Source organism: Guyanagaster necrorhizus, assembly GCF_019112545.1.
Source record: "Guyanagaster necrorhizus MCA 3950 unplaced genomic scaffold BT62scaffold_4, whole genome shotgun sequence".
Classification (NCBI taxonomy): Eukaryota; Fungi; Basidiomycota; class Agaricomycetes; order Agaricales; family Physalacriaceae; genus Guyanagaster; species Guyanagaster necrorhizus.
The window spans coordinates 1,737,105-1,761,843 of NW_025064883.1; the positions used below are offsets into that span (position 1 = coordinate 1,737,105).

General features: G+C 46.2%; 8 protein-coding genes across 8 annotated transcripts; 4 read left to right on the plus strand and 4 right to left on the minus strand.

Annotated features, from left to right (window-relative positions):
- Nucleotides 1-22: 22 nt before the first annotated feature.
- On the minus strand, nt 23-1,377 carry BT62DRAFT_928094 (uncharacterized protein). Its single transcript, XM_043185435.1, has 4 exons — nt 1,242-1,377; nt 1,119-1,190; nt 489-1,068; nt 23-434 (listed from the first exon to the last, which is right to left on the minus strand). Exons 1-4 carry the CDS (start codon nt 1,362-1,364, stop codon nt 358-360), a joined length of 852 nt encoding a protein of 283 aa, XP_043044315.1. The 5' UTR covers nt 1,365-1,377; the 3' UTR covers nt 23-357.
- Nucleotides 1,378-3,403: 2,026 nt separating this feature from the next.
- BT62DRAFT_928097 (uncharacterized protein) lies at nt 3,404-5,875 on the minus strand. Its single transcript, XM_043185436.1, has 5 exons — nt 5,614-5,875; nt 5,440-5,565; nt 5,276-5,386; nt 5,180-5,221; nt 3,404-5,130 (listed from the first exon to the last, which is right to left on the minus strand). Exons 1-5 carry the CDS (start codon nt 5,718-5,720, stop codon nt 3,510-3,512), a joined length of 2,007 nt encoding a protein of 668 aa, XP_043044316.1. The 5' UTR covers nt 5,721-5,875; the 3' UTR covers nt 3,404-3,509.
- A 3,691-nt stretch (nt 5,876-9,566) lies between these two features.
- BT62DRAFT_943722 (thiolase-like protein) lies at nt 9,567-12,023 on the plus strand. Its single transcript, XM_043187895.1, has 11 exons — nt 9,567-10,091; nt 10,144-10,183; nt 10,237-10,304; nt 10,367-10,709; nt 10,767-10,897; nt 10,948-11,211; nt 11,270-11,344; nt 11,393-11,489; nt 11,537-11,551; nt 11,604-11,760; nt 11,821-12,023. Exons 1-11 carry the CDS (start codon nt 10,008-10,010, stop codon nt 11,927-11,929), a joined length of 1,383 nt encoding a protein of 460 aa, XP_043044317.1. The 5' UTR covers nt 9,567-10,007; the 3' UTR covers nt 11,930-12,023.
- On the minus strand, nt 11,993-12,400 carry BT62DRAFT_928105 (uncharacterized protein). The gene is made up of 2 exons (XM_043185437.1): nt 12,081-12,400; nt 11,993-12,032 (listed from the first exon to the last, which is right to left on the minus strand). The coding sequence occupies exon 1, from the start codon at nt 12,368-12,370 to the stop codon at nt 12,083-12,085; it is 288 nt and encodes a 95-aa protein (XP_043044318.1). The 5' UTR covers nt 12,371-12,400; the 3' UTR covers nt 11,993-12,032; nt 12,081-12,082.
- A 57-nt stretch (nt 12,401-12,457) lies between these two features.
- Nucleotides 12,458-13,525, plus strand: BT62DRAFT_885136 (dolichol-phosphate mannosyltransferase; the record flags this gene model as incomplete). Its single annotated transcript, XM_043182815.1, has 7 exons — nt 12,458-12,576; nt 12,622-12,721; nt 12,774-12,808; nt 12,858-12,933; nt 12,984-13,009; nt 13,059-13,253; nt 13,306-13,525. 7 exons carry the CDS (start codon nt 12,458-12,460, stop codon nt 13,523-13,525), a joined length of 771 nt encoding a protein of 256 aa, XP_043044319.1.
- Nucleotides 13,526-13,601: 76 nt separating this feature from the next.
- BT62DRAFT_1001609 (uncharacterized protein) lies at nt 13,602-14,471 on the plus strand (the record flags this gene model as incomplete). The annotated part of the gene is made up of 4 exons (XM_043176756.1): nt 13,602-13,730; nt 13,783-14,011; nt 14,064-14,152; nt 14,199-14,471. 4 exons carry the CDS (start codon nt 13,602-13,604, stop codon nt 14,469-14,471), a joined length of 720 nt encoding a protein of 239 aa, XP_043044320.1.
- Nucleotides 14,298-15,519, minus strand: BT62DRAFT_1072843 (rab-type small GTP-binding protein; the record flags this gene model as incomplete). The annotated part of the gene is made up of 6 exons (XM_043178899.1): nt 14,298-14,755; nt 14,808-15,015; nt 15,069-15,177; nt 15,233-15,368; nt 15,424-15,440; nt 15,487-15,519. The coding sequence occupies 6 exons, from the start codon at nt 15,517-15,519 to the stop codon at nt 14,629-14,631; spliced, it is 630 nt and encodes a 209-aa protein (XP_043044321.1). The 3' UTR covers nt 14,298-14,628.
- Nucleotides 15,520-15,653: 134 nt separating this feature from the next.
- Nucleotides 15,654-18,194, plus strand: BT62DRAFT_537588 (uncharacterized protein). The gene is made up of 3 exons (XM_043181303.1): nt 15,654-17,483; nt 17,532-17,685; nt 17,736-18,194. The coding sequence occupies exons 1-3, from the start codon at nt 15,702-15,704 to the stop codon at nt 18,035-18,037; spliced, it is 2,238 nt and encodes a 745-aa protein (XP_043044322.1). The 5' UTR covers nt 15,654-15,701; the 3' UTR covers nt 18,038-18,194.
- The last annotated feature ends 6,545 nt before the right edge of the window (nt 18,195-24,739 follow it).

Sequence of the window (24,739 nt, forward strand, 5' to 3'; positions counted from 1 at the left end):
GTATTGCCTTTTCGGGGTACGATCGACACTGGCATTTTTTCTGAGATTGGGGGGAGGGATCAAGTGTTCCATGAATTATGCAAATGAGGTACACAACACAAAAGTAATAGCATAACCAACGAGAGTAAACCCAAGAGAAAAGACGGCAGCTGTACAACACAGTACAGTACAGTAGATAGACGCACATACAAATGGCGCACGGGTTCGGTGGTGAGGATATATACGGAAAAGGAGAATATATGCATAGGGGTGGTAATGCCAGGGACAGCAGGTATAACAAGAAGCAGTGATTAGTGGTACAGTGAGATAGAGCCTCAAAATATACAGCAATAAGAATAAACGAAAGACACGTCGAGGCTAGAACGTCGAGAGACAGATCTGCCTGACTTGGAGATCGATAAGCTCGGGATCACGAGGAAAACGGTACTGAAAGTCTGAAATCCAACGTCAGGCAAGGACAACAAAAGCAGGAGATGGAAACGACATACCACCGTCTTTTATAACGGGATTCTCCCTGCGCCTTTTTTCCTTCTCGGCTTCCTTCTCCAAACGAATCTCATATCCGGCCTTGCCACCGGGTAACCTTGCCCCCGCGAGAGGGGTTTCCTGCTTGGGTTCCCATCTGCCGCCGCCAGTAGCTTTGCAAAGCACACTCGAACGCTTGAGGGGATACGCGTCGAGGGCACCATACGACGGTTCCTCGGCTAGGGAGGCTTTCAGGCGCCGCGAACCTGAAGAACACGACGAGCTTGCCAAACTGATGAGAGAAGGGGAACTGCGCAGAGGGTGCTCGACACCAATGATAGATGGCGGTGGTGTCGCGAGACTAGTCGTCGAACATGAGAGAGCCGGCGAGTGGACGAGATCAGGAGTCCGTGGACAGCCATAGATCTGGTCAAAACAGTCATCGCAGACACGGGCATCGTGGACCTTGCTTTCCTGGGACTGAAAAGTAGTAATAGGGACGTTCCTTGGAGGATGGAGGAACGGTAAGTGGGAGACGTCGAGTAAAGGGGTCATGCGCGGCGAGCACTGGCTGCAGAATATTCCTCCGCATTTCCGACAGTGCTGCTCATAAAAATAAGTCAAAGTGCTTAAATGAACGCGCATATACTCACATGCCGCCGTTCAAATACGCCAAATCGCACACGACAGAAGAAGTTGTCACAGCATGAAGCTGCCGAGTCGGGCTGAAAGGGTGATTGTCAGTATCCATAAGATAAATGGGCGCTTTCACTCACCTTCCAGAGGGATCTAGGTAGCAATACAGCGAGATGCTCGTTTGCCCTCAAATTGGGCGAAACGGTTGGAACCTCAATGGGTGACTCTGGAATGGTCGCGCGAGACGGGCCAGCAACAGGCATGGAAATGATGAGGCGGTCGTCGGGGAAGGAGTCGACGGTACTGGAAGGGGAGGGGACGGAGAAGGTGGCAAGGGCAGCGGCAAGGGCAGACATGGGTTTGGTGGGAAGACCGGGGGAACGCATTTATTTAAACGAATTCAGAGGTGGCCAAATGATGTATGTAATGCGAATGTCCGAATCTGATCAAACGCCCAATTATATACAAGATCCCATCTCGATCATGTCGACCCTTTTCGCCACGCGCAACGGCATTTGGCGTTGTTTATTTGTTGAAGGTATATTTATTCATTTATGTAATTCCCCAAATGGCATCTCCATTGCCACTGCCCTCGCGGTACATGTCGGGCAGTCTCTCCCATTGTACCAGTCCGAGCAGGAACCTGGAGATTGTCCAAGTGGATGTATAGCGGTGGTTGCTTGCTGTCGTCGTCGTCTTGACTGTCGACAAGCATCCGCAGTGTACAGGCTCGGATGTCTGAAATACATGTGCCCATCGTCCCTGAGAAAGCGGCAAAATGGATCATTCTGCCCTCCATCCCCAAAGAGGAGTGATGGCGTATTGTTTCCGCTCCCACGGCATTTTAACCGATAAATTTCGAGCGCGTCCGCCGAGCTTGCGGGTACCTGGCTACCCGCCACACAACGAATAGAAAATCAGGAAAAAGTAAGGGGAGGGGGGGGGGGGGGGGGAGAAAACAAGTCAACTATCCATCCTTCTGATGTAGCCAGTACTTTTCCATGACTCCCAGCACCATCTCCCACTCGATACCGGCCTCTTTGTGACGAAGTAGGGTGACCATCTCCTGCAGCACCTTGTTCCCCAGGAATGGATCAGCAGGCGAGGAGGTGGCAAAGAGGTAGGCAAGAATGGATGAATAGTACCAAACAGCGTCCTTTCTAGCCAGCCTAGCGACTCGAGTAGTACTTGCGGACGAGGTGGTGAGGACGTTGTTTAATTGCCGGATCGACTCCAGTGCGAGTGCTTCGCGAGCACCACTCTTGGCTTCTAGATGTCCCGCCACCTCTTTTACCAAAACTACCACTTCGGGACGCACATCCGCTGTTCCGGCGGATCTCCCGAACACGTCGTCCAAGTATTCAATTCCCGCCAACATACACAGTGCCGGGCCCACTATCCGGTCCACCACCAAGCTCACGATATCTTCTGTAGAATTATTCTCCAAAACATATCCTACCAGTCGACCCACCATTTCAATCTGTCCTGCTCCAATTCCTTCCCTGGGTCGCTCAAGAAACGAAGCACACGACTCGATTGCGTGGATCGCTGCCGACAGCAGAAGCCCCTCATCCCCACCGTCACGCACCCGTTCGTACTTTGAGAACGTTGAAAACAGCCAAGATGTGTCGGCCGTTGTAGGACCTATCCCAGATTCTCAGAAATCGTCGAGGCTGATCATCCACTTACCCTCCAAAATACTACCACCTATTGCCTTTTTTCTGCTGCTCTTCTTTTTTTCTTTTTCTGGCTCCTTTTCTTTCACCTCGATGATCTCTGCCTGGAATTATTCCTGGAAAACACAATAGAAATATGTAATATAACGTACTTGTCTTCTCGGTCTCCAGCTCGACCTCTAGCTCCTTCAGCCGTTTCTCCAATGCTTCAGCCCTGTTGCGCCACGGATTGTTGGCCGGGATATCTTTGACGAGCTCGGCACGCAGGGACGCTACATACGCTACTCACCAGAATATCAAATCCCCAGATGACAGTTCCAATTCCAATACATATACCCCAATGCCAACGACGACAACAACAGTTTGGACATTTCGGAATATGTAAGGGATGAAAAAAAAAGCATGCCGCTGGGCGTTAGTATTCTTCCGTGTCGCCTTGTATGCCTAATCCACGTACAGTCAATTGACGAATCCTGGGGCTTGTATTTCAGTGCTGTGAGGGCCTGTATCTATCTTGTCAGACTCGTTCGAAATACCCATATTGCTTTACTCACCACTGCTATCCGTAGACGGTCTCCCAGGCTGGCCGTCGTCATCAACATCAGAGTTAACGCGACCCGTCACATCACGCACTTCGACAGTAAGCATTTTGCATCGATACATGTCATCATAAGCTACCAATACTTGTACTACTACTACTAGTACTACTAAGACTACTACTACAACATACGTTCATTCGTGCCTTCTTACGGGCGAATCGTCAAGCCTTACTGGCGTATGGAATGGACCTGCTCCCCGTCCCCACATGGTATTCTTTGGAGTCCCAAACGGCCCACCGAACTTGATTCCACGTGACGGTGTGCTCGTAGGGTCAAACGGAGCCTCTTCGTAATGGTCGTACGACCGCGGCGTCCGGGGCAAAAATGCTGGTGAATCCTCGATCGCGCCAGCCGTAAAGATCGCGTCATACCCCCTCCTTCGAGATGGATAGTCCATATCTGTCGGTGCAAAAGTCGGCTCCCTGTAGATCTCATCTTCATCCTCATCCTCCCGCTCAACGTCAGTCGGGAGCTGACAATCACTACAGAACCAAGGATCCTCTTCCCGCCCGAGATCTCTGATACTCCGGATGCCTATGCACTCCAGGTGGTACCACATCTTGCAGTCATCACATTGCACCAGCTCCCGTCCGTCATCAGTTCCTCGACAGATGCACACAACCTCATCGTCGCTGTCGCCACCACGAAGTCGTTTCTCGCGTCGGTATTCCAAAGCCCGGACACTGCGTTTGCTCAGCAGTGCCGCCCTCGCATCACCGGAATCGCTCGGAAAATAACTTCGCCTTCGTCGCCGTTCACCCACCGGGTCAGCGGGTAGCCCGATCATCTTGCCCCGACCCCGCCGTGCCGGTACTGGCCTATCGCCATCGTCATCGTACACGACGCCCCACTTGGCCGACGGAATCACTTCACCATCCCCGTCCCCATCGCCCTCGTCGTCAGTATCCCGATCCAAGAACCGTTCGATCCATCCGAGTCGTGCCTTCTCCTCCGCCCGAGCTAACTCTGCTCTTTCCTCCGTCCTCAGCCGCCATGGGAACTCGCCATCGGGCCAATTAGGGCTATCCTCCATCTCGATCCCAGCACTCCTTTCCTTCTCTCCATCCTTTTTCTTCTTCCTAGATGTGCCCCCACCACTCCGCCGCTTTCCACCCTCTGGAACCAGACTCTCATTGGGAATATCCAGTAACACCCGGCCTTTGCCCTCCAATTCAACAGGAAACAATCTTGATGGACCATGGTGGACCTGGTTCTCGCTTCGAAACGCCTCCAGTCTTTTGCGTTTCTTCAGCTCCTTTTCTGTTAGTGGCGGCGGCTCCTCTGCCTCGAGTACCGAAACTTCTGGCGCAACGAGCATCGGTTGCGGCTGCCGCACCCAGTCGGCCGTCCGATACCGCCCATAACCTCCAGCCATTAGACTCTCCTCAAAGCTCTCCTCACTCGTCTCCTGGAATAGCTTCAGCCGGCGTCCTTTGTTCGGGCTCTCCATGATTCCTACTGCGGAGCTTTCCACAGGGCCCTCCTCCCCTTCATCCAAAGGCCTTTTGCTCCGTTTCAGATACTCCGGTCGACGCTTTTCCACTTCCTTTTGCTCCTGCGCCATCGCGTGTCTAATCCTATCAATTTCCCCTCCTGCACCAGTGTGAGGCGGCGACAAGGGTGGAGATTGGAGCGTACTTGGCTTGGAAACAGCGAACACATCATCCACATGCATCGGGCTTCCCCTAATAGGCTTGGCAGAGAATGGCGAAGACAACGCGGTAGTCGATGGTGAAGGTGACTTGGATATATTACTAAAGGACCATCAGGATGGTAACAGTTGCATAAGTAGCATACACATACGTTGGAGGACGAGGTGCAGGCGTTCGAGGGGGATTTGAGGCACTGTCCATTGTTTAACATGTGTTTCATACAATGCTTACAAGCAAGAAATCTCACCTGTATGGCGGCGCAAGCCTCGAAACAAAGGGACTCGAGTCAGGCGTCATCATGCCCATTGCACGAGGCGTTGCTGGACCAGATTCCTTCCTTGCAGGCAGCCTCATACCCCTAGCCACCCAGAGTCAGCATGCTGATAGTAATACGTTTTTAAGAGAACGCACGAATTGGTGGGCGTCTCCGGAGTATGTGGTAGCATATACTGATTGAATGTCATCGTATTGTTGGTTGGACTCTGGGGTGTCGGAAGATGTACATATCGAGATGTTTGCTCCGGAGGCAGAAGAGGGCTACTCATCGTCAGTTCGAGGTCCAAAACACAGAGAACGGCAACAAACTTCATCAGAGACATAAGGCCCAACGTCGAGGAGCTAAAGCTGGAGTCAAGCCTGCTGCTTGAGCTGGGGGTATTCGCCAAAGTTCTGTTTGGATCAAAGTCGGACATGCAATGCTAATTGCAACAGGTTTCGCTCTAGTTTTCGGCTGAAATTTGAGTGGAAAAGGGTGGCGCAAAGAGCAGATCGATAATAACAAGTATAAAAAATGAAGCAGCAAAAATACTAGAGTAGGTTGAAATAAAAGGATGGGAGTGAGAGAACGAGGGAGTGAATTTACTCTTTTGGATTCCTATGTTCGTTTTCTCTGACGTAAGCAGTCTCTGTCCCTCTTGTCCCTCTTGTCCCTGTGTGATCAAAATGGAAACAAAATAAAGTTGTCGACTTGAAGGTAAAGGTTGTATATATTCCCTGGTAACCACTCGTTAAACGCCGTCCGTCATTGAGGCTATACCCGTCGACGTCAACCTGCGAATCGTCCACTACGGCACGTACAGAATACCATTCATTTCGTCGTCTAGTTGAAATGTTCATCAAAAGACAGAAAGGACTATCCTCAATACAGAATTCCCTACTTTACCTTCCCTTCATTTTCTTACGAGCGCCACAAAGAAGCACAAAGCCCTGTCCGTAAATTACGGCCTAGGGTAAAATTTGAAGGTTTCTAGCTCTAGGGCCTTCGTACGGTGTGAAATCCTCAGCAACGGAATTCCATCGGTAGCAATATCGCAGTCAATGGCGGTCTCAGGCTTGACGACTTGATCTTTCAGTCAATGTCTGTCGAATTCTGTCCTTGCCATTCGCCTAGCTATGTATGACAATGCGAGCATGATCTGTCTCTACCTTTCGGTTCCCATCTTTGAAGGATTTGTGGACAGGATCATTTGGAGGACCTGCGCGTGCAACATGATTTCCCTAGCATGCACGCGTTCGAATTACGATAGAGCCAATCAGTTTGACGGAATTGCTGAGAATGCAATGTAAACACCCTCAACCACTTGACTGAAAAATTGTACGTCACTACCAGCTTGCACCAGGTTGACCGCGTACTGAAATGTGATGGACGAAACGCTTGTAGATCTTTCAACTGTCGTTTAACCGGAGTCCCGTCCGGCGCAAAATAACCCAGTCTTTCTATCTTCCCATGAAGTCGTGTATAATCAAGATCTCATATGTGAGAATTTCTTTGGAGATTGTGTCCTTGACATGTAAAGTCAATAAAGAGTTCGAACTGATACTGTAATTAACAGCTCTAGCCTATTTGCGGTAACCAAACAGTGCGTCAGTTGCACGGGTTCATCGTAAAATGCATGAGCTAACTGGTCACTGTATGGCTTGGCACCAGGAAGGAACGATATGAATGGTCCGCGCTTGCGATCATCTTTGAAGGAGATACAGAGCCGACGTCATGTTTTCTTTAGGTGCGGGTCAAGTCAGGCTGAAATTTTATGATACAAGTCTCGTCGAAGCGAGCTATTCGGAACGGCCAGTGCACCTGTGCGGGCAGGTCTCCCGCAACGAGGGAAACAAAGAGAGACGAACATAAGTTACCTACTTGTGTTGCTTCTCCTTTCATGCCAGGATGATTACTATGTTCCTCCAGATGGTTGAAGTCCGTGCTATTATGAGTGCACAACCGGAGGTAGCAGACGGCGACATCCGCGCACTAGTCTCCCAGAGTGATTGTTCGGCATTGCCGAGTGCGAATCATGTTCAGAAACAAGGATACCGACGGTCGTCTCACGGAAGCCGGTCCGGCTATAAGTGAGCTCCATCCGTCGTGACCTAAGCTGCAGACATTTCTGACCCTTCTGTCCGACATTGTTGAGGTAATCGTCTTATTCATGTCAGGAAATAGGGTGTATCGAGAATTTTCTTGATACAAGCCTGGGAAATACAACAGACGTATTACTGATGTGCGATTCGTTGCGAATCACGAAGGCGAAAATCTCTAGCCGCATGTAGATTAGGGGACTCAAGTACCGAAGACCCTCAGAGACCTCTACGCCGACTGGTTGGTCTTGCACGCTTGAATTTATCCACATTGTCGTTGGAAAACAAGTAGAACGTCCAATTTCAGAGAGATTTCAGCATCGACCATTAAGTATTTTCGTACAGCCGAAGTTAATTAGACCACTCTCTAGTCGACAGGTCGATATGCAGGATAGAAACGTCTCCAACGCCTCCAACAGAGTTTCACATATCCATGTTTATCGCTGTGTCCCCGCCACTTCCAGGGGATTGAGCATTGATGCAGACTAAAGCCAAAGAATAACTTGGCGACATCAGGTGCACCATGAAGGCACGGCGCGCAGTCCAGAGGAGACGGCCCTTGAATACTAAGGTACGCATCCAGCTCCGCGAGACTACATAGTATGCAGTCTTACGTGGTGGTAAAGGGTAACTGAAAGGCAGCGCTAGGAGGTCGTGTATGTATGCGACTCCAGAGAGGCAACGACGGTCCAAAAGTGTACGGTCCCGGATTTCAAATGAGCCACATTCGCATGTTGGGCCTCCTAGTTAAACCATAGATACTCAAAGATTTGAACAGGTAAAGGGCGGCTCCTCAACACTTAGGCAGGCCCAGATAGATACATATGCACAGTCCGAAATGATCAAATTTTCGGAATGAGCCGCGATGGCCTCCTGTCGTATCCTGTCGTGTGCCCATAAGTAATCAAGCGCAGGGTAAATGGAGGAAGGTCATGACAGCGCGGCTTCGCTGCATAGGGATCGAACAGATTAACGGTTTCTGTCATGAGACAGCGGAATAAGTCGAAACTGTACGTTGACAGTGACTTAAGAGGGTACATATTGAACAGTTCCAGACCAAGGATCCGACCATTTTCCCCACGCTTCGATCGTAACGTTTTAACAGCGCAAAGAACTTAAGTAAACTGATCAAGTGAAGAGTAGGAAAATACTCTCTGTTTCGCCTCAGCTTGACAGTTCAATCGGTATCCAGGGATGGGGCGGGACTCCGAGACTCCGAGTAGAGATCAAGCGCGTCGGACCCGTGTCGACAAATCGTTTCTCAAAATGTACTAGGTCGGTGCTTCACTTGTTGTGCAGCCTTGGGCGGGTTTCAGGTGCGTATATACCCAAATTAGTCTATGCAGAAATTGCCTGCAGGTACGAATGACATCATGGTCACTGCAAGGCTTGCAAATTGAACCCTCGAGGCTCGACCCGGAATCTTTAATTAATGAGGGGCAAATTCTAATTTCCTTCGCTTTGTTCTGATTTAGAGTATCCTTGCCATCGCTATTGAGCTGCATTGTACAGCAGTGCGCCGCGTCGGATATGTCTAACAGGGATCTCTACCCTAGAAGATGATAGAAAGGAGCAAATTTTAAAGCGCCACCTCCGTGACGGAGACAAAGCAAGCTCACTGGTTCTTCGCGCCACTTCCGCCCGCTTAACTTGATCCTTCTTGGTACGGCGGAACGGCCAACTAGTACCGAGACTCGGTGATATTCTGCTTCGGCCGCCGTACATACCTCATCCGCTGAAATAACGCTTTCACAAATGTCAGGAATTTTTTGTAGGTATTAACCGATTATTTCCCGTCGGAAAATTGAGGCGCTCTTGTTTGTGGGGTTGAAGCGCTCCAGAAAGCCGACTCCCCACAATACGTGTTGCTAAAGCAACAGGACCTACAACGGCTACAGTGTTCTGCCGAAGAGGAATGAGTACCGTTACTGCTAGCGAGTGACAAACCTCGCACTGTCTGTCGATTTTCATTTTTAATTGGCAAATGGAGTTGAACATTGCTGTAAGCAAGGCATTTCTTTGATACTACTGTTTCTTACAAGGAATGTTTGCCAAATCATCTAAGATCACCACTCGAATGAAGTTATGGCGCTGTTTGGGCCAATAATTGAGTTTAGGCTTTATTATATTTGCTTGTCTGGTTGTATACTTAACAAGAAGCGCTACTAGCGTCGATGAATGGTAGGCTTTCGGCATTGCTCCACGCTTCGTCTAGATATCGATCCGAACAAAGTATGAAGTCCACGGTGCTGCGGGTATTCCTTTTACTCCGGGTCGTGCATGTAGACTCAAAGTTTATCAACAGAAGTCTGAGAACCAGCGGGCCCACGAGCATAGCGAATAGTTGGTAATGAGCTACCGGTGCTATTCTTTGCCTTGAGCTAACGCGAACGAGAATCCAACGGCATAAGTTTCCTCTGCAGATTTCATTTTGGCTTCTATGCATGCTAGCCATGTGGCCTCGTGAAATGACATGCTCTCATCGATCGGTGCCCTCGTGATGGAGAGTTAAGTCGGAGCGTGGAGGAAGCAGGCTAACAAGAACCCGGAATGCCGGAGCATTCTACGCATCGGTACCGCTTTACTCTCTACTCTGCCCATCAATTAGTACAGAATCCTCAGAAATGGCTATTGGCAGAAGAACATTCCTCATCGGTGGTGGCTGCACTGCGTTCATCAAGCCTCGGGCGACGAGGACCACAGAAGACGTAAGATGGATTAAGTTTTTTCTCTTAGTTTTTAAACGAGTGTCTTCCATAGATGGGTCTTGAGGCAGCCACGAAGGCTCTCCTTGATGCTGGTACGTGTGTTACAGGGCGTTATCACCGCTTTTATTGATCAACTTCGATGAAGGGATAACATACGATTCCGTGGAGCTCGCTTGTGTGGGTTATTGTTACGGAGATTCTACATCAGGACAGGTGCTACCATGACTTACCATAATCACCGTCTCCTCCCGTTCTGATGCACCTGCTTCTCATAGAGGGCTCTGTACAATCTTGGCCTGACGGGTATACCTATTATCAATGTGAACAACAATTGTTCTACCGGGTCGAGTGCACTGTACCAAGTAAACAATGCCGTCAAGTTCTCGCAGGCTGAATGCGCCTTGGCGTTGGGCTTCGAACGAATGAAGCCCGGTAGTCTGGGGACTAACTTCCCTGATAGACCTAGTCCGACGGTTTTATTTAATGAACGCTCCTTAGAACTGGAGGATAAATATTTAGGTAAAAACCATGGTCCTAGGTCTCCAAGACTCTTTTCAAACGGCGCAAAAGAGTATTTCAACAAGTATGGTGGCGGGATTGTGCATTTAGCGCAAATTGGTGCGTTCACAGGGATAAATCACATCGGGGACTGATGATATTTGATTCTGAAATCAGCATCCAAGAACCATAAACATTCGCTCAACAATCCATACTCACAATTCAAAGAGGGATGGAGCGAGGAGCAGGTCCTGAAGGCGCCGAAGATCACGAACGAGCTTACGAAGTTCATGTGCAGTCCTACATCGGTTGGTCGAGAACTAGAGCCATATCCGTGTCCTGATTTTATGCTCAACAGGACGGCGCTGCTTGCTGCATTGTCGCGTCAGAAAACTTTGTTCACTTGCATGGATTGGAGAACCAGGCTATCGAGATTGTTGCCTCTGTACTGATGACAGACATCCCCGACGCCTTTGAGAGCATGAGTGCCATGGAAATTATTGGCTATGGAATGACCAAGAAATGTGCGGATAAGGCGTTCAAGGATGCGGGATTTAAGGATGGCGAAGGTAGGGATCAGGTTGGCGTGGTAGAGCTACATGATTGCTTTGCTGCCAACGAGGTCGGTAATACAGATGATATTGATCACATTAGAACTAACGTTTTTCATATCGATTAAGCTGATCACCTATCCTGCTCTCGGATTGTGTGCTAAAGAAGAAGCACATAAGATGGTCGAGCGTTACGACAATACTGTAGGTATGGGGCGTGATAATCATGAGCTGATGCTGAACCGATGCTAGTATGGCGGAAAATACGTTATTAATCCTAGCGGAGGACTTGAAGCAAAGGGACACCCGCTAGGTGCTACTGGTCTTGGAATGCACTTCTATATTACAAGTAAGCTTGTTCGGAAGTATTGCGGATGAAATTGACGTGGAATTCAGTGCAACTGCGTAACTGTAGGAGCCACAAGACTCGATATTGATGGTGGGTAAACTGATGGATGGGCAGGGGCAGGACCTATGCAGGCGCTAGGTTTATTCGACACGGCTGATAAACGAGGGAAGTACGGGCTGGTACACAACCTAGGGCTCGGAGGAGCTGTAGTAATATCGCTTTTACGACGTCCGGAATTCTACAAAGAGGGAGGTCCTGATGGAAGGTCGAGGTACGTCCCCCTCACCACGGTGGATGCGGACTGATGTGTTGAGGACTGACGTCGGGCTAGATTGGGTTATAACCACGCGCATATATGCAAGCCAATAACAATGCAGGATGTGGACAAGGTGAAGTCGAAGAATTCGTCTCCGTACATCTTGAAGCATGCCAAGCTTTGAGGCTTTATTTTTGTATTATCACCATCGCCTTTGTACTTGTAGTAGTATTGATAGTGTCCTTACCTGTCAGAATACGATGATTATTGTCGTGGTTTGTATATACCTGGCGGACATAAAGATGGGGATTTGAAGGAAGAAAAGGTGCACGTACTTTCAAGTGTACCTGTCCTCATCGTTATATTCCGTCGTCTCCAAATGACTCGCATCTTCTCGATACACCTCCACTTTAACAACAAGATGCCATGAGATCATGATCTGGCCAACAAATCGTCCGTCTGGATTTTCGTCGACACCGATACGAAACTCTTCGGTGTTGACAAGGAGAATATTTAGCGGTTTGTCCGTGCCAGCAAAAGATCCAATGAAGACGCGGCCATCGGTGACTGTGACACGCAGAATGCGGCGAAAGAGAGATTCGAGAGCAGTGATATTGGTAGACATGGTGGTTGGTGGTCGCGAGGCAAAGGGTTTCGATCAGATTATCCATATGCGTCGATGAACCCTTTTGAAAGCCCCGTCTCTCTGAATATGCAAGGCCGGTTCGCTACTTCGGATACACACAAGTATTCTGTTATTCTGCCCACGTACAACGAGCGCAAGAACCTCCCGATTATCGTTTGGCTGTTGGCTAAAGTGTTTGAAGAAAAGTACGTGTCAGTTTGCTGCGTATTGAGTGGGGCTGATGGGCGTAGTAAACTTGCTTGGGAGATTATTGTCGTCGATGATGCTAGTCCTGACGGGACCCAAGAGGTGGCAAAGGAGCTTGCTACTGTCTACGGTGAGGATAAAATTGTGTGTCTAAAGAGTCTCTCTTTGTCAGGTCTCGCTATACTCATGGACATAGATCCTCAAGCCACGTTCTGGTAAATTGGGGCTGGGGTAATACTTTCAAGGTCGATTGTATCTCTCAGGACTTACGGGACCACAGGACAGCCTACATTCACGGACTCAACTTTTGCAACGGAGACTTTGTAATTATCATGGACGCCGATTTCTCACATCATGTACGTTGCCCGACGCCGTTCTTGAGCGTCTGTTTACGGTGTATTTCCAGCCGAAATTTATACCCCAATTCATTCGGTATGCATATATTATCCAGGACAGTGCAACTAGAACCGACCTTGCGCAGCTTGCAGCAGGCACATAATCTCGACATCGTGACGGGGACGCGGTATCGTTCAACGTCGAAACCGTACTTGGTGGATGCAAAGCCAGGAGGTGTTCATGGCTGGGACCTTCGACGGAAATTGGTGTCACGGGGGGCGAATTTCTTGGCGGACACGGTGCTCCGACCAGGCGTCAGCGACCTTACTGGAAGCTTCAGGTGAGTCCCTGTCCATGTCCTAGACCGCCTGTTTGACTTTGGCCGTCACTAGGTTGTACCGAGTCGGAGTCCTTCGTCATATCATCGCAGAAACTCAGTCGAAAGGGTACGTTTTCCAGATGGAAATGATGGTGCGAGCAAAGGCGCTGGGGTATTCTGTCGGCGAGGTCCCTATAACGTTCGTGGACCGGATATTTGGTGAGAGCAAGCTGGGTGCAGATGAAATTGTCGGGTATGCAAAGGGAGTCTGGGCTCTGTTTACTAGTGTCTGAGTTGACAAATATTGACATCATCATCTATGATATAAGGTTTCTTGCTTTTCTTTGACCTTGTTCACCAACTGCCACCATGAGCGTTCTTTTGCAGGATATACTGCGGGCATCCACCCTGTCCGAATCACTCAACAAAGAGAGAAAGCAGGATAACTCTGTACAGCGAGATTCCAACGAGGACTCTGACGATGAACTCGTTAATGTGGTCCGTAAAGCTGTTGATATCAGAGAGCGCCCATTGGCTGACAATCTTCAAGGTTTCTTTACCTGGAACACCGTCTCGGACGCGGCCATCGTCACCTACTCGTCTTGGCGCATCGACTCGCCGGCCACCAGGCCCACTACTTATCGGATCACGCAAGGATCCTCTCAAAGTCTTTCCTACGGAAATTTCACAAAAGATATTCGCTCGATTAACACTACCAGAATTGGCAAAGTGTGCACTGGTATCAAAGAAATGGTGTCGCAGTCAGACTATAAACTATGGTGCGCCGCCGGCAATTCCGCTTGTATGGTCTTAGTGAATGTTTCGTCTCAGTGTGGTTCCAGCATTATAGAAAGGAGAATTTTCACGACGAGAGTCTGCCACCGGGCAAGTGGACGAAGCGAGAGTCAAAGCAGAACTGGGTGAGTAATCCGCCTTTGCAGATGAACATCGCTTGACACTGTATAGCGCATAACGCACTCACAGTCAATGCGTTCCAAGTCGTCGAATGGATACAGTGGCTCGGGGCACTCTACGCCGTCTCTGTCGGGACATCAGACGCCACGGGAATTGAAGGAGGAGAAGTGGCGGTTAGAGGCTGAAGCATCTGCCCGCCCAGGAAAGGTCGAAATGAGAGGAATGTACAAGGAACTTGGGGGTCGCAAATCAAGAGGAAAGACCAAGCTAGGCAGTTCTGGTATACGAGACAAGGGTGGCTGGAATGAAGGCGAAGACTGGTAATAAATGAAGACTTGTTATGGCGACTCCAATGAGATATTTCCATTTGCGATTGATACAGAAACCAATAAAAGACCATACTAAAGTGAATGAATATTTAAGGATGGAAACAGAATGGTGGTCATCATTAAGACGACGTATAGGGTATGTGGCAAGGTAATCATGAACAGCAGCCTTGGGTCGTACTATTAGCAGAGGGATTGTTGACTCTGACTGAACCAGTTGAAGGACCACCAGCGACATCACCACCTTGTTCCTGGGTGTCGATCAAGCGGGTTTTTATGTCCCTAGGGAAATATAAGATGGTAGAAAGGCGGCGGCGAACTCGAATAAGCTGACCGTGCTAGTGTGAAGAAGGCCTCTTCGACGCCTTCGTTTACTTTGGCAGAGGTCTCCATGAACTTGATGTTCAGTTCGTCGGCAAGCTCTCGCCCTTGTTCTTCAGTGACGGCTTTCTTGTCGACCCAGTCAGACTTGTTGCCAATGAGAATCTTGTTAACGCCTTCGGAGGCGTGCTGCTCGATGTTGGCGTGCCAAGTACGGATGTCTATGGATGTTGGGTGAATAGTGGAACTAAGGAGCGGAGAAAAGGACACGGACTGTTGAAAGACCGCTCGTCCGTGACATCGTACACGAGTAGAATACCCATAGCGCCGCGGTAATATGCAGTGGTTATGGTTCTAAAGCGTTCCTGTCCTGCAGTATCCCACTATGGAAAAGAGAAATAAGAAATGGCGTGATAAAGAAGGAATAGACAGGCGGACAATTTGGAGCTTGATGCGCTTGCCATCGAGTTCAATGGTTCGGATCTTGAAATCGATTCCAATGGTAGTGATGAAGGAAGGGGTCCATTGGTCATCGCAGAAACGGAGCAGGAGACAGGATTTTCCGACGCCTGAAAAGCTGTTAGTTGGATATGGCGACCTTTGTGATGTTGTTTGGCAAATTACCGGAATCGCCAATGAGGAGCAGCTGCAACGAACGTCAGAAAGAGGGAATGAATAAAGTCGGAACTTACTTTGATGAGAAAGTCGTAGTGAGGCGGAGGCATGGCGAGCGACAGAAAAGTTGGTTTGATACGAATGGCAAGAGACTTAGTGGTTGCCCACGTGTAATCTCCTAAAGAGTGGTTTATAGCTTTTGGGTTAGGGTTAGGACGCGAAAGTGACGTCGGTTTAGTCAGCAGGGGTTTCCATACTTGAACTTGAACCATCCTCTTCTGCCCGGTACAAGATGTCATCGCGACCCCTTCCTCGTCAGCCACCATCCTCCAGTGGATTCGTGATTACTAACCAACAACCTCAGCAACAACCGGTGCTGTCTTCGGGGCAGCAGAGCCTCACAATGAGGATGGCAGCGATGGATATTTGGGGTGGGCCGTTGCCTCGACCTCCAGGACAGTACCAACAGACTGGATACCAGCAGGCTGGATATCCACAGAGGGGTCCTGTGTATCAGCCGCAGAGACAGCCATTCGTATCCTCAAGATCTCATTCTTTTGCGGCAGCCCATCCACCGGCGCTGCGACCCTCGACGATATCAGTTAATGGACAGGTCTACCAGGCTCCAACCCAGCCGGTCCAACCATACCAACATAGATCCTCACCGACTCCGGCATCTCCCAGTTTATACCAGACATATACCTACACCCAGCCTCCCCCCCCACCAAGTCCCGTGAGACAGCAGAGCATGCCTTATCCACCTGCCTCTTTCTCCACCGGGACCGTCCCGACATCCTCTTTCCCGCCCTCTCCAGTACGCCAACAGTCACTTCCTTGTCCTCCCGCCCCTTCATCGTCGGTCCCGCCTTCACCCCCGTCACCCACCCGCCCTGTTCCAACTTCGTCCTTCCCAAACGGCCGACCAGCTTCTGTTGTATTCCCAGTGCAAACTCAAGTCAACGGCAGGAGAGAGTTGCCTAGCCCAGGTCCATCACAGGGAAGCTCGCCGACACGAGTTTTGCCACCAACGTCTGTTTCGTTACACAACCCCAGTTCAGCTAGGCCTTTCCCAAGAAGCAGCTCACCGACGCGTCCGCTCCCGCTTGTAGCCTCTCGTCAATCGTCGCCGACAAAATCCAAGACGTTCCCGTCGCCGATGTCACCACAAAGAGAGACAAGGCCGCAACCGACACCATCGTTTCTACCTCCCTCTCCGACGCGTCATCATGATACAACCCCGGCTCGACCCCTACCTTCTACATCTTCATCAGGTACGACGCGTCCGCAGCCATCGCCCCAGACCTCCTCGTTCCCCCCTTCTGAATCTCAAACAACAATAGCTCCATTGCCACCAACTCGAACACAGCCCTCACGCGTTCCACCCATCCGTCATCCCTCTCCAATGCGACCAAAACCGACACTCGCTGTTGACATTGATTTGGATGAACCGCCGCCGGTTTCTGTCGCCGGTCGGCGAGGCGGCCCACGAACCATGCGCACTAGTGGCAGTGGGGGCGAGCTCTCAGCCGGGGCATCCGCTTCTTCGAAGGTAGAGGCTCCAAGGGTCGTCCTTCCAGAACCGTCGGCTGTTCCCAAAATCGTGTTACCGGATGATTCCTCCGCCACACCGAAGATCGTCCTGCCAGGTGATGAACCTCGTGGTCGGGACCCTTCAATCAGAGGAAGGCCAACACCACCTTCGATAAATGTGGGTTCTTCCCCGCCCTCCATAACAATTGGAGAAGGGCCCATACCACCGCAGATTAACATTCCCGGTGATTGCGACAATGAGGCTCCTTCAGTAAGCATAAATGCCCCGCAGCTTGCTAACAAAACGGCGACCATTTCTACTACGGCTTCAAAGCTTCCGACAGTTCCCCGAAGTAGGCTCTCGTGCGCCGATTGTAAACTACCAATCATTGGACGGCTGGTTACCGCGTCCAACAGTGATAGAGGAGGAGGCTTGCGCTGGCATCCTGAATGTTTCAAGTGCACTATTTGCAGCGAACTTCTGGAGCATGTCAGCTCATATGAACGAGACGGAAAGATGTATTGCCATCTGGACTTTTATGAGGTCAGTAGATGGGCTCTTCTCGAGTCACCTTTCTAACGTTCTATTCAGACATTTGCTCCGAAGTGCTCCCACTGTCAGACCCCAATCATCGAAGAACATTTCATATCGCTGGATGATTCCGCACTGGGAGGCAAGCGCACATATCACGCGCAGCACTTTTTCTGTGCAGAGTGCGGTGATCCATTTCTATCTGCTAGTGGAGGCGAGTAAGCTCGGCTAAATCAACTTCTTGCTTCGCTGACCCTTCCACAGGCCTCGGTGGCGAGCGCTCCTTTTCAGCGGATACCCAGACTTCAGAGTTCATGGTCTACAGAGGGTATGCATATTGTGAGGCCTGCCATGTTCGACTGCGTATGCCCAAATGCTCTCGATGCAAAAAGAGTATCAGGGAGTGGGATGAGGGGGCCATTGAAGCTATGGGCCGCAAATGGTGCAGGGGCTGTTTTAGATGTGAAGGCTGTGAGCAGCCATTTGATGAGGGCACATTTTTCGAGAGAGACAAAAAGGCCTGGTGTGAAACTTGCTTTAGTGTTATTTTGAGAAATGAGGTGTAGTGCTGGATGTGTTTAACAAGTAAATTGTATGATTGAGTGGTATGTAACTTAGTAGGAAGCCTATGTTAGTGGGTGGTTTTTTGGTAGGGATATTGGTTTCTGCTGGTGTATATATGATGTATCTGCACTCAGATTGACTTATACACATGTTGGGTTCACAGCCAGGCATATTGATCCAGTCAGCCTAAATTCTCTTGCTTCTAACCAAGCCTACAGTGGATGTGGTAATTGTGACACTCCATCCATAGGCTTTGTCTCACAAGCCCCCATTCCATCATTCTTCAGCTTCTATAGAGACTGTTAGGAATGTGCCAATGGATGGGCTTTGGAATGCATGCATGGAGACCAGTGATAAGCCTTTAGGCTCTGTATGCTCAGAATTCACAGATTTTAATGCAATATTTAGAGCTGCTGTTCACTCAATGGACTTTCAGCAAACTAATCATTGCAAGCATGGCAAACCCATGCCATGACAACTACTTCTCCAACACATTGATATTCTTCCCATCTCATTATATGTCATAAATTCTATATTTCATCACAGCATGGGATGTGGATCAATGATCATCTTAATCTGAAGTTGCTGCATCATTATGCATCATGAAGTTGACATGCCTCTCAATCTTTAATTAAAAGACATAGTTAATGCCAGTATTCCTCTGCATCTGAAAGAGTCCAGTCTATGGCCAATAGTAACTATGCTTACTAAGGCTGTTACTATGCTAAGATCTCACAAAAACAATTAGCCCATATGGCCACCTCAGTATGACTACCACCTTTCAAAAATCTGCAGCCAAACAGCATGTAATGATCCACTCATTGGCATCCAAACTCATACAGTTTTTGGCTGGCACAACAACACAGATGAGTTGCTGTTACTTTGGAAGACCAGACACTGATGTTATGAATCTCTGAAACTATGTGCAGAGAATCAAAGTATATCCATGAACTTTTCTATAACCAAAATGTCATGCAGGTATCTGGATACTGAGTGTTGCAATCTATATGCAGTGTAAACTATTAGTGTCAGGATTTTATATGCAATCCTGATAGTATCTATAGAAAACTGTTAGTGTTGTCCCTTAGTATAGAAACAGTAAGCTGTAGTGTTAGAAGCTTAAAGGTGGGAATCTTATCTATAGTTACTCTTTAAAGACTTCAGATCAGTCTAGGGGTATGAGGATGACACATAAGAATAGTAAATCCTTTCATGCTTTTGAGAAGAAAGCAGAGCAAAGCTACACTTGTGAATTAACAGTTTGCTTATGTGGTGTATATGTGTCTCCAGGTAGGTTATGAGATTGCTAAAATGCTATAGTGTTTAAGTCAAAAGGTATCAATCTATATGCAATCTGTGTGCAGACTGTAATCAGTTCTATAGTTCTACTAGAGGGGGTGTTGTATGGATGTACAGTCTAGTATGAGTGTTGAGTAGTCTTGGTATGTCTTGTCTGTAGTCTGTAGTCTGGTCTATATGATGTCTCTTCTTTTGAGTATCATATAGTACTTTACTTATACTACTTATTTACTAATACTAAGTATGCTACATTAAACAGCCTTGGTAATCACAGTATTAAGCTTAGTGAGTATAGCAAACTATTTGTAATATGAAGCCTTCAAAGCTGTGAGAATTGTACTAAGCATAGCATATTTAAAGGTTCACATAGCTAATAGTATGATAGTCCTTTTAATATTCCTTACTAATCTCTAACCAAACATGTGATTAGTCTTAGCCTTCTACATGCTAGCTGTGAATAGCTTAGACATCTGCAGCAAGCCTTGCATACACATCATGAGAGGCCTTGTAGACTGTATTAGGATACTGCATATATATTGGGAATGATGTATATTCTATTTAATTAGTCATCATTATGCCTTGCTATGCTTATGATACATAGTTTATCATTTTTTAATGAAAGTTCATGTGTTGTGGATAGTTCACAACAAAAGTAAGTGTGTTGGGCTTGCAACAATTGGTTTACTGAAAGTCTGCTTAAGGGCTAAAGTTGAAAATTAGTATTGAGATACATGATTTCAGAGTGCACAGAGCCTAAAGGCTTATCATCTCTCTCTCTGACTTTAATTTTTCATTGAATTGCTATTGAATTTTTCTATTGCAAACTTCTTTCTGATATTTTCTGATAGTAACATGCATTTGATTATTAGACAGTAATTTCTGATATCCAATTTAGGTTTCTATATATCTAATCATACTTCTGGTTGCACAAAGAACTTTGTGACATTTTTGCTAGGATTCTTCACAGAGTGAAGAAATGATTGTAAGAATGTTTAAAAAGGCTATGAACTTTCTAGTTGCCAGTGTCAATCCTGGCTTGTGTATAGTTTTTGAGGTATAAAATATTATGAACTTTTCTTCATCTCCATCACCAAACCACCTTAGTTTAGTTACTTAGTAGCATCCTCTCTCTTTACTTCTATCATCTTTCTTTCTTATATTCTTGCTGATATATCTTTTTGATAACACTTTGACTAACTTTTATTACTATTTGACTTATGCATCAGACATCTGTGAGAAGGCTTTATAGTGATGCTTGGGTTTGTAGTGTCTTTGTAGAAAGTGGTTAGTGAAATAAAAATGTTTAGAAGTAAAATAAAATGTATTGCTTTAGCAATGAGAAAATTATATTTTTTACAGGAATTATTCATCAAATTTCTCCCACCACTTTTGGAATGAGACTAAGATCTTCTGTACATAATGTCCACATTATTACTGAGGCTCATTTACCAACATCTTTATCTGTTGCTGGCTTAAGCAATAAATGCATACAGCATAAGTTTTTCTTCTGATATTTTAATTTTGCTACTGATAGTGTCTCTTTCCTAGCTGAAAATGATGCAGAGGAAGTACCAGTGGTGCTTATTCTCAAGTGCCTTTGACAGAGTTATTCTCTCTTTCAATATACAAAAAAAACAAAAAAGCAAGAATAAAGCAAGCTGTAAGTTTCTCTTCTTTTCTTTCAAACTTTTCACTGCTGATTCTGAATCTTTTGCTTATAGCTTCAAAAATCAGTACCAGTCATTCTTGTAATGTTACTGAAGAGACAGCAAAAGAAGTTTGCAAATGCAGCAGCTTTAGAGAGCCTTTCTCTAAAGATATAACTGAAGTCCAATATAGGGACTTGAGACTTATAGGTCTCTTAGTTTCAGATCAAGATTTTGGAGACTTCATCAGATGCTAAAGTGCCTATTTCAAGAGAGAATTGACTGATAAGATCAGCTATTTTGTAAGTTCTTTAGTCATTTTATCTTTAAACTTTTAATTTTGCTAACTTATTTTATAAATGAGTGTATCTTGTAATGCCTGCAAAAAGACCAATGTGTAATGCTAGAGTGTCTGCTCTGGTTCCATAAAGTGCTTTTGATGCACTATCTACAAATATGACTGCATCATTAATAATGAGCTGTATGTCAATATTTTGAAGTCAGTTTTTGTTAAGCCCAAGTTGCATATGATCTAAACATGTGATAAACTGATGCTGTATTGAGTTCATACAATCATGTCAGAGTTCACTATGTGTGTCTGTTGATCTAATGCTTTAAGGCCAAAGACAGTCAGCTCAAGATGAAGTGGTGAAGAGTAAACTTTAGCTTGAAGCTGGAGATATACAGTGAGAGCTATACTACTTATATACTGTTTGTCCAAGATATAAATATATGCCTACTAATTGTGTGTTTTCAAGCTATAGTGCTTGTTGTCCTTAAGCATTGTGACTATCTACAAAAGAGTATTATCTATTATTGAAGGATATTATTATTGTCAGAGAACAATGGCAGACTCAGCCTATTATAGTGACTAAGCCTGTCCCATGGTTCTAAGCACTGGTCTAGGTGCTCTGACTAAGTATAAACAGGGGTTAATTAAGAAAGAAAAATGAAAAAATCATAACATTACCCCCTCTTAAGACTATTGTTCCAATAGATTAATTTAGAGAGAGCTTATAATCATGAATTGTATCAGCTGCATTCATATGGCATTCATTGATCCACTGGTTAGATTCAGGACTATAGCTCTTTCAGCTGACCAGATAATCAATGGTTGTTCATGACTTTCCACTATGAGCACAGACTTTTTGAAGCTGATGATTGAGAACTTAGTCAACCTCATAGTGTTCTTCATCATCAATTAATTTGGGATCAGATGGTGGTGAGCATTTTTGATTTGGAAAGACAGGAGTGATGTATGAGATAAGGAGTGATTTGTTGAAGATGTCATAGATCTGCCAGCCAACTGGCAGCCAGAGTTTATATGCTAATAGATCAATTTTGGCAATGATTAAAAATAGACCAGTGTGCTTGTCAGCTAACTTCTGTTTCAGATGGGGAAGATGTAGGTGGCTCATGTCAAGCCAGACTTTGTTGTTAATGGAGTATTCATAAGTGGAGTGGCAGTGCTTGTCATATTGTGTCTTCATGAATGCTGCTATTTTTTTGAAGGCAGCATGGGTTTCATTATGGATTTTAGACATGGTGCAGATAAAATCTGAGAAAGTGGATGTCATAGTCAGTAGTCAGTCAGTGTGTGATATGTTTGGATAGTGGCTATAATTGATGAAGAAAGGGGTTTTCTCCATGGCAGAATAGACATGGTTATTATGTTGAAATGTGGCTAATGCAAGCCACTTAACTCAATTATCCTGTTGGTAATTAATGAACATATAGAGATATTTTTCCATCTCCTGGTTCACATGCTCTGTCTGACCATTGGTTTAGGGATGATATGTGGTAGAAGCATTACTTTGAATGTTTAAAAGGTGATATAGATCATTAAGAAACTTGGATATGAATTGTGATTCTTGATCAGAGATTATAATCTGTGGTATTTCATATTTTGCATAGACTTTGTCACAAAGAATTTTTGTCCACCCTTCAGACAATAGTTCTATCAAACATGCAATCAGGATAATGGCTTTAGAGAACTGATTAATGATTACAATGATCACATTATAGTCATTACAATCAAGTAGACCAGTGATCATGTTGACTGAAATGTGAGTCCAAGGCCCTTGCAGAATCTCATTTGGATAAAGTGAGGCCACTCATGACTGAGTAGATACCTTCTCTTATTGGCAGATTTCACATTCCTTCATGTATTATTCTATATCCTGTCTCATCTTCAGCCACTAATATTTCCATAGGATCAACTCTTTGGTCTTCATAATCTCTGGATATTCTGCTGTCATGTGATCATGGCATGTTGCAATGATCTCCTCATAAAGTTAATGATCTCAGGGTATATAAATCCTTTTATCATAGCAAATCAATCTGTTGTCCTTGGTTATCTCTTGCTTATGATTGAGGGATGAGGCCACTCATTGGTTCCATTGACTGGTATTCTATGTGATGCTCTTGATCTGCTCATAGATCTCCTCCTCTATTGGCATAATTATCACATGAAAATATTCAGGCTTTAATAATACCACTCTTTTGTTGTTCTCACTTCTCTGGTTATGGTCTACTCATCAATTAAGTAGGTTGGCCTTCCTATTTGCAGTGCCAGCTTTATAGTGTAGTGTGTAATCATATTTGGACAGCTTTGTGACCTATCATGCCTGTCATTGATTAAGCTTTTGAGAGAGTTGGAAGTAGCAGAGATTCTGATGATTAGTCTAGATCTCAAAGGTCTGAATCATTCCAATCAAATAATGATGCCATTCTGTGAGGGCTAACATGATTGCCAATAGCTCTTTGCCATATATTTCATAGTTGTGCTCAGTGATAGTCAGTGCCTTGAAAAGAAAGGCCACTGGTCACTACTTTCTGTCCTATTTCTGAGAGAGCACAGCACTGATTGCTTTCTCACTGGAGTCTGCTTTCATTCTGAATTTTCTCTTCTGTGTTGGAATCACAAGAATGATGTTTTCTGCAAGATGTCACTTGAGATCATTAAATGCAGTTTGTTGAGAGGGCCTCCAATTCCAGAAGGCATTGCCAGTTAATTGAGTCATAGGTCATATGACCTTGTTGTAATCCTAGATGAATCACTGGTAGAAGTTTGTAAATCTAAAGAAAAATTGTAATTCCTTCTTCTTCATTGGTGTTGGCCATTCAGTGACTCCTGCAACTTTGACTGGATCCATCCAGATACTTCCTTCACTGATGATCACTCTGAGATATTCTGTCTTTAGCACTTCAAACTTGCACTTCTCCACTTTGAGAAATAATTTGTGCTTCCTCATTAATGCAAGTACCTGTCAAACCAGGTGTTGATGTTCTTTGTGATTCTTGGATATGATAAGGATATTATCAAGGTAAATAATGATCTTTCTGATGGCAATGAGATCTTTAAAGATGTCATTCATCATCTATTAGAAGGTCACCAGAGAGTTGGTGAGTCCAAAGAACATGATGGTCAGTTTGAATAGCTCTCAGTTAGTCTGGAAGGCTGTCTTCCACTCATTGCTCTCCTTGATTCATACATTGTTATACTCCTATCTGATGTTGAGTTTGGTGTAATGGTAGGCCCCTTGTAGCTTGTCCATGAGTTCTGAGATTAACAGAAAAGGGTACTGGTTCTTGATTGTTATCTTGTTTAGTTTTTGGTAATCTTGAACTGGTTGAAGTTTTCTGTTCTTCTTTTTGATGAAGAAGAATGGGGATGCTATTAGTGATTTTGAAGATCTGATGCACCTGCTAGATAGGTTCTCTTTCAAGAATTTGTCAAGTTTCTGTTGCTCAGAGTAG